Source organism: Mesocricetus auratus, unplaced genomic scaffold, assembly GCF_017639785.1.
Source record: "Mesocricetus auratus isolate SY011 unplaced genomic scaffold, BCM_Maur_2.0 Super-Scaffold_100038, whole genome shotgun sequence".
NCBI classification, from domain to species: Eukaryota; Metazoa; Chordata; class Mammalia; order Rodentia; family Cricetidae; genus Mesocricetus; species Mesocricetus auratus.
In genome coordinates this window covers 10,298,017-10,305,035 of record NW_024429216.1, presented here as the reverse complement: position 1 = coordinate 10,305,035, position 7,019 = coordinate 10,298,017, and the positions used below count along the sequence as shown (strand labels likewise).

Genomic DNA, 7,019 nt, shown 5'->3' with positions numbered 1-7,019 from the left:
GAGGGGTCTGTGGAATGGTCCAGGCAAAGTGCTTGGCCAACCCGGGACCAGGTTCTTGCCGTGGACATCCGGGCAGCCGTCCTCAGCTCCTCCTCCTCCAGGTGCCTCAGTCTGGCACCGGGCACTGTACCCTGCCTTCTGGCTGCCTTCCTCACCCCCCGAGTTTCAGAAAGGGGGAGTCACGCAGCCTGTCTGCCTGGTTCCCCGGGGGTTTAGACAGCCAGGTATTGCTGTAGCGCCGACACAGGTAGACCTGAGCTGGAGTCTCTGAACTCAGCATTGCGGCTTCTAGAACAGTCTCTACGCTTTCGCCTGTTGGCCTGGCCAGTGCCTCCCTTCTGAAGGACAAGCTCTTGGACATTTCCAGCCTTGGTGCCCAGCTGCCCACGCCACCCCCACTGTGGTGTGAACCGCGGCTGCCTGTGTCCAGCCCCCACCTGTCTGGAGCCCTTTGGGCACTGGGCCTGCCCAGCGTTGGTTCTCCCCCTTGGGGAGGTTCTGCTCTCCAGGCACAGAGCAGGAAACCTGCTGTCTGGACAGGTTCCAGGAAAGCAGGGACCTGAACCCAAGCAGGCCCGACTTTGGGCTGCAGGGAGAGGAGAAAGCTCGGCAAAGCGAGGCCAGGCTGAGAGCGAGCGCCCTCCAGAACAGCTCACACGCTGCTGAGCGGCGGTGACTTCATGAGGTGTTCAGTCACCGTGACTTAAGGAAAGTCCAGTTGCTCACTGACCACCGCGTTTTTTTACGTACACTGATGTGATCTGTAAATCCGCACCAAGTAGCGCCCCCACCATTCTGTGGCCTAAGTCATCATTTCAGCAGCGCTTTGCAAGCACGTGAAGCAGCCAGCACCGGAAAGAGGACCGGGCTCATTGAAGCTGTGTGAAATTCATGAGCACTTGGGAACAGCAAGGCTGGGCTCAGAGAGGCCTGGGGGGGCTGGGTCTGCACCCGCCCTCACCCCCCCACCCCCGTTCACTTCTTGCAGCCCATCCTGAGCCCATCCATCTTGGACCACCTCATCAATAACGACCGCAAATTGCCTCCGGAGTACAACCTCCCTCACACCTATGTGGAAATGCAGGCGAGTGGGGGGGGTGAGGAGGGGCGGGGGGTGGGGGCATGGCGGCATGGTGGGGGGAGGTCGGGACGGGGAGCAGGGCAGAGGTCGTCACTCCCCACCCCCTCGCCCTCAGTCCATGCCCCTCTGTGAGGTGGGGTGTAGGGCTGGCCTGTAAGGACAGGTCACACAGGAAGTGACCAATGTACGGAGCCCTTCCTGCTGCCCCTGCGCTGGGTCCTGGGCAGAAGACTTAAGTGCCCCCCACCCCCCACCCCCCCCGCCCCGCCACAGTCGCTGCAGATAGCTGCCTTCCTCTTCACGGTCTGCCACGTGGTGATCGTCGTGCAGGACTGGTTCACGGACCTCAGTCTGTACAGGTGAGCGCCAGACGGGTGGACGGCGGACAGCCTCGGCCAGGGCCTTCCCGGCCCACGCGGCAGCCCGGGCTACGGCTGATTCAGTCATTCCCACGAGTCCCACGTCCCCAATGGCTTGTGCACGGCGGGGTCGAGGCAGTGCCTGTCTCCTCTCCTCCTGAGGCCCCGTGACAAACCTTCCCCGGTCCACGCAGGGGAACCTGTGGCTTCCTAGACTGCTTCCAGGGCAGTGGCTACAGCAGGGCCTTGAAGCCGCCCCTTGGGAAGGTCTGCACACTGAGGGAGGACGACTCCCTCCCTAGTCCCTCCCGGCCTGCTGTGCCCTCTCCCTGACACAGGTGCGGTTAGGCCTCATAACCCTCCCACCCGTGAGGGAAGTCAGTAGTCAACAGCCCCGGCCGTGGTGGCCCTTAGCCAGCGGGGACAGCTGGACTCACGAAGGTGGCTAGGTCTGTGCAACACCCCGCAAAGCACGGACCCCCCACAGCCCTCACCTCACTCGGCCTGGGGGACGCAGCCCTTCCTGTGCTGCCTGATAGGGCCCCACCCCACTAGGAAGGACACCCGGGCATCTGGCTGGCCATCCCTCTTGCAGATCTCTGATGCCTTCGTGGCGTGAGGCCCGCCATGGCTTTGCCCCTCTGAAGGGACACCGCAGGTCCCATGACCTCCCTTGGTACAGGTGCCCAGCCCTACCCGCGGAGTCTGACACTGGCCGGTGCCGCGGGACTGGGGCGGGCTTGTTCAGCCCTTGGACTTTCCTGTTCCGGCTGGCGTGCGTACTGTCCTCTGGTCCCTTGGGCAGCAGCAGAAAAGTGGTGGGTCCGGGCAGAGCAGGGGAGCGACGGGGTCCCCAAAAGTAGGTGTCTCCAAGGTTGGGAGCCCAGCAGTGTGAGGGTGTGTCCCCAGTGTGAGGGCGTGTCCCCAGTGTGAGGCTGTGTGTGTCCCCAGTGTGAGGGCGTGTCCCCAGTGTGAGGCTGTGTGTGCCCCAGTGTGAGGGCGTGTCCCAGTGTGAGGGTGTGTGTGTCCCCAGTGTGAGGGCGTGTCCCAGTGTGAGGGTGTGTCCCCAGTGTGAGGGTGTGTGTGTCCCCAGTGTGAGGGTGTGTGTGTCCCCAGTGTGAGGGCGTGTCCCAGTGTGAGGGTGTGTCCCCAGTGTGAGGGTGTGTGTGTCCCCAGTGTGAGGGCGTGTCCCCAGTGTGAGGGTGTGTGTGTCCCCAGTGTGAGGGCGTGTCCCAGTGTGAGGGTGTGTCCCCAGTGTGAGGGTGTGTGTACTCCACAGTCCTCACTGTGCAGACTGAGTCAAGGGACTCAAAGCTCAGCACCCGAGCGGCACAGTACCCAGGGTGGAGTACTATACCCCGAGTGGCACAGTACCCAGGGTGGAGTACTGTACCCCGAGCGGCACAGTACCCAGCGTGGAGTACTATACCCCGAGTGGCACAGTACCCAGGGTGGAGTACTGTACCCCGAGTGGCACAGTACCCAGCGTGGAGTACTGTACCCTGAAAGGCAGGCACAGTAGCAGGAACAGAGGAAGACTTGGTCAGCGGGAGCTGACTCTAGAGACGGGGCTGAGTGTGGGTCTCCCCAACAATACAAGTCTTTCGAGGAAGCAGGCGGGTGTGGCCACACCTGAGGATGTACTTCCGGAACGCCCCCACCTCCACGGGATTCGTTCATACAAGTAAACGAAGGAGCCCGTGCAGGTCTGGGCCGAGGTGTGAGCAGGCAGCTCCTGTGGGGGTTGGGCCCTCTGGGACCCTGGGCAGAGCCTCGTTGTAAGCCTGGGTCTGCAGGTGGGCCCAGGGAACCATGGGTAAACGTGTAGGAGAGATGCCCGTGTACTTAACGGGTCTCATTTCCCCATTAGATAGCGGGTTTGTTTTATTTACTGCTCCACACTTGGAAAATGTGTTAGAAAAACAGCACAAAGTGAAAACATCCACATAAAGACCTGCGCAGATATTTATAGCTCCTCTGTTCATAATGGCCGCTCGCAGGCAGCCGACATGCCTCTGAGTGGGTGAATGGACGGAGAAGTGGGCCCGTCCAGACAATGGGGAGTTATTCAGCTGGGAGAACGAGCTGTCGAGCCTCGAGAGGAACGGGAGCCTTAAATGCATATTGTTAAGAAGCCGGTGTGGGAAGGCTGCCGAGGGTGCGGTTCCAGCCATGTGACAGCCTAGAGCAGGCAAAGCCTGGGAACCGGACAGGGATGGCGTTGGCAGGGCGGGGGGGGACGGGACGAGGGGTGTGTGAACCAACACGGCACAGGGGACTTCCAGCACCGTGACCCCCACCCCACAATGCTGAGGACGTCTTGCCCCGTCCTGTCTCCAGACTCTAGAGACTCAGCACCGAGACTGAGGGCCGTGTACAGGGTGGACTAGGAGACTGACGACCATGCTCTGTCTGCCAGGTCCCTGGGGAGGCTGTGCACAGAGGGGCATGGGCACCCTACTTCCTGTGAACCTAAAACTGCCCAGAAACTGTTTGGGTGTGGTGTTGGTTGGTTTTATTGTTGATTTGTCGAGTTATGGGTTTTTTGTTTATTTTTGAGGGGGGGTGGACTCAGTTAAACCCCAAGTGGCTGGAACTACAGACACTTGCTGATAAAACCCAAATATATATATATATATATATGAGAGAAGTCAGACACGCGCAGTTGACCCGGGTAGTGCCACGAGCTGCTGTCGTAACTCTAGAGTTTTATGAGGAACGTGGCCGTGGCTCTCATCAGCGTCTCGGGGGCATCCTCTCCAGGGTGTGGGAAGGGGGGCACCCTCTCCAGGGTGTGGGAAGGGGGGCATCCTCTCCAGGGTGTGGGAATCTCGGGAGGCATCCTCTCCAGGGTGTGGGAATCTCGGGGGGCATCCTCTCCAGGGTGTGGGAATCTCGGGGGGCATCCTCTCCAGGGTGTGGGAATCTCGGGGGGCATCCTCTCCAGGGTGTGGGAATCTCGGGGGCATCCTCTCCAGGGTGTGGGAATCTCGGGGGGCATCCTCTCCAGGGTGTGGGAATCTCGGGGGGCACACGCATGGCCATCAGCCCCTCGCTCCAAACCTGTAGGTTCCTGCAAACGGCAGAGATGGTGAAACCATCCACCCCGTCCCCCAGCCACGAGTCCAGCAGTTCTGCGGGCTCGGACGAGGGCACCGAGTACTACCCACACCTTGGTGAGTAGGGGCCAGAGGGGTGGCCAGGCAAGAGGACTTGGGGAGCACTTTAGTGACTGGGAGAGGGGAGTCTCTGGGGCTCCCTCTTGGGTCCCCACGTTCTCAGTCTAACCCTGGGGGCCAAGCCTGGGTCTAGCTCAGGCTCACAGGGCTAGGCCAAGCTTGTCTGCCTCACAGCTGCACCTCGCACCCAGTCTTCCTGCAGAACAAGGCACGCAGGGAGGACTTCTGTCCCCGGAAGTTACGACAGATGCACCTGATGATTGACCAGCTCATGGCACACTCCCACCTGCGCTACAAGGGTGAGCATCCCAGCTCCTCCCAGGCAGAGACCCCCAGAGGAGCCCTCTGGCTCCCGGTCCCCCCCCCCACAGACCACAGCCCAGGCTGCAGGCTGAAGTGTCTGTCCCCCAGGGACGCTGTCCATGCTGCAGTGCAACATCTTCCCGGGGCTGCCCCCCGACTTTCTGGACTCTGAGGTCAACCTGTTCCTGGTACCCTTCATGGACAGTGAGGCAGAGAGTGAGACCCCACCTCGCCCAGGTACAGACCCTCGACAGCCAGCCTGGGGCTGGGGGAACGTTCTGGCCTGCCCCGGGGCTGGGGGAACGCTCTGGCCTGCCGCCGGGGCTGGGGCCTTTCTGGGGATCACGTCTTAGCATGGGGGGGACAGGGAGGGGCTGTACTGGGGCAGAACCCTGAAGCTCCCACCCCACGCAGGGCCTGGCTCCAGCCCCCTCTTCTCCCTGCTGCCCGGGTACCGAGGTCACCCCAGCTTCCAGTCATTGGTTAGCAAGCTCCGCAGCCAGGTGATGTCCATGGCTCGGCCCCAGCTGTCACACACCATCCTCACCGAGAAGAACTGGTAAGACTTGTTTGGGGGCATTTGAGGAGCCCGCTGAGTGCAGCCTGGAGGGCACCCTTGCAGGGGAAGGGACCCCAGGGCCAGCAGGGCAGAGTTTTGTGTGACTAGCCCACGGGCCTCAGGTTGGTTTTTTCTGGAAAAGAGCCCATGCCTGGAGTCCCAGCACGTGAGACTGAGGCAGGAGGATCATTGTGAGTTCAAAGCCAACTTCAGCTGCATAGTGAGTTCTAGACCAGCCTGGTCTACAAAGGGAGACCCTATCTCAAAGACGGAAATTTAGGCTCAAGGAAATGTCAGATAGCAAAGTCACACACTTCTAGTAGCCGGAGAAGGGCCACTGACCCCAGGTAGCTGTGGAGATCTGATCAAGGTCTCCAGAGCCCAGCCCCACAGGAGCTGTGCTTGGTCCCGAGGGATCTCTCCCTGTCGCCCTCTGTGCCTCCAGCCTGCCGTCTGGGAGGGAGGTGAATGGGAGTCGTGGGGCCTCAGCGTCTGCAGTCACTGAGGAGTTGAGAGCGCCTCTCACTGAACGCTTAGGGCAGAGCTCAGGTTCCTGTCACCCGCTAAACCAGGGCCTGAGGGGAGGGGAGGACCCGGGCTGGGCAGCTGCTGTTGGAATGTGGAGACACCTTTCCCCACAAGGTCCCGCCCTGAGTGGAGACTTGGACCTTCATCCAAGCCCAGCCCCTCGGCCTCCCGGGAAGAGGGCCACTGGGTCAGGGTGGCGCCACCTCTCCAGGCTCCTTTGTATGTGGGAACTTACTGGGCTGTTTCCAACCCTGACTGCAGCCCCTGTCCACAGGTTCCACTACGCCGCCCGGATCTGGGACGGGGTGAAGAAGTCCTCAGCCCTGGCCGAGTACAGCCGCCTCCTGGCCTGAGGCTGAGGCGGGGCACAGGGACCTGTCCTGTGGACAGGAAGGGCACACAGCCTTCCCCAGCACGGGGAGAGCCATGCGACAGAGGCCTGGCCGAGGGATCAGGGATCATGGCTTCCCGCCCAGAAGAGACGCGAGGTGTCTGAGGCCAGTCCCTCTTTCAAATGGGGACCTGCTCCGGGGTGACCAAGAGATCCCACCCCAGCCTGAGATGAGCATCCCTTCCCAGGCGCCCACAGAAACAGCAGGAGGTGGCAGAGCGGGTCCCCAGGAAACCTTCCCTGGGGATGGGGACGGAGAGCTCTTTGTGGGGAGCATCTTTGGTTGAAATAAACATGGTCATAGGAACCTGCTCTGGGTTATTCTTTCCCTGCCCATCGCCCACGCCAGGAACAGGGCAGCTGATCTTGTCACTGGCAACACAGTGTCTGTCTGTAGAATTACTAGGTGTGGTGGCCTGGCCTGTAATCCCATCTGGAGATGGAAACAGGAGGGTCAAGCGTTCAAGGCCAGTCACAGCTGTTTGAGCAGTTTGAGAGCAGCCTGGCTACCTGAGAGCCTGTATCAAAGTAAACAAACAAATAAACAAACGCAGGCAGGCGTGGTGGCGCACGGCTTTGATCGCAGCCTGGGTGGATGGATCTCTGTGGGTTCGAGGCC

General features: G+C 61.1%; 1 protein-coding gene across 1 annotated transcript in view; it reads left to right on the top strand.

Moving 5' to 3' along the window:
* The window catches only part of Smg9 (SMG9 nonsense mediated mRNA decay factor), a 19,040-nt gene extending 12,333 nt beyond the window's left edge, over positions 1–6,707 (top strand). Inside the window, 7 exon segments of the mRNA XM_040734623.1 lie at positions 989–1,084; positions 1,355–1,440; positions 4,510–4,616; positions 4,811–4,918; positions 5,031–5,159; positions 5,337–5,481; positions 6,284–6,707. Coding sequence (XP_040590557.1) covers positions 989–1,084; positions 1,355–1,440; positions 4,510–4,616; positions 4,811–4,918; positions 5,031–5,159; positions 5,337–5,481; positions 6,284–6,362 — 750 coding nt within the window. The 3' untranslated portion in view covers positions 6,363–6,707.
* The last annotated feature ends 312 nt before the right edge of the window (positions 6,708–7,019 follow it).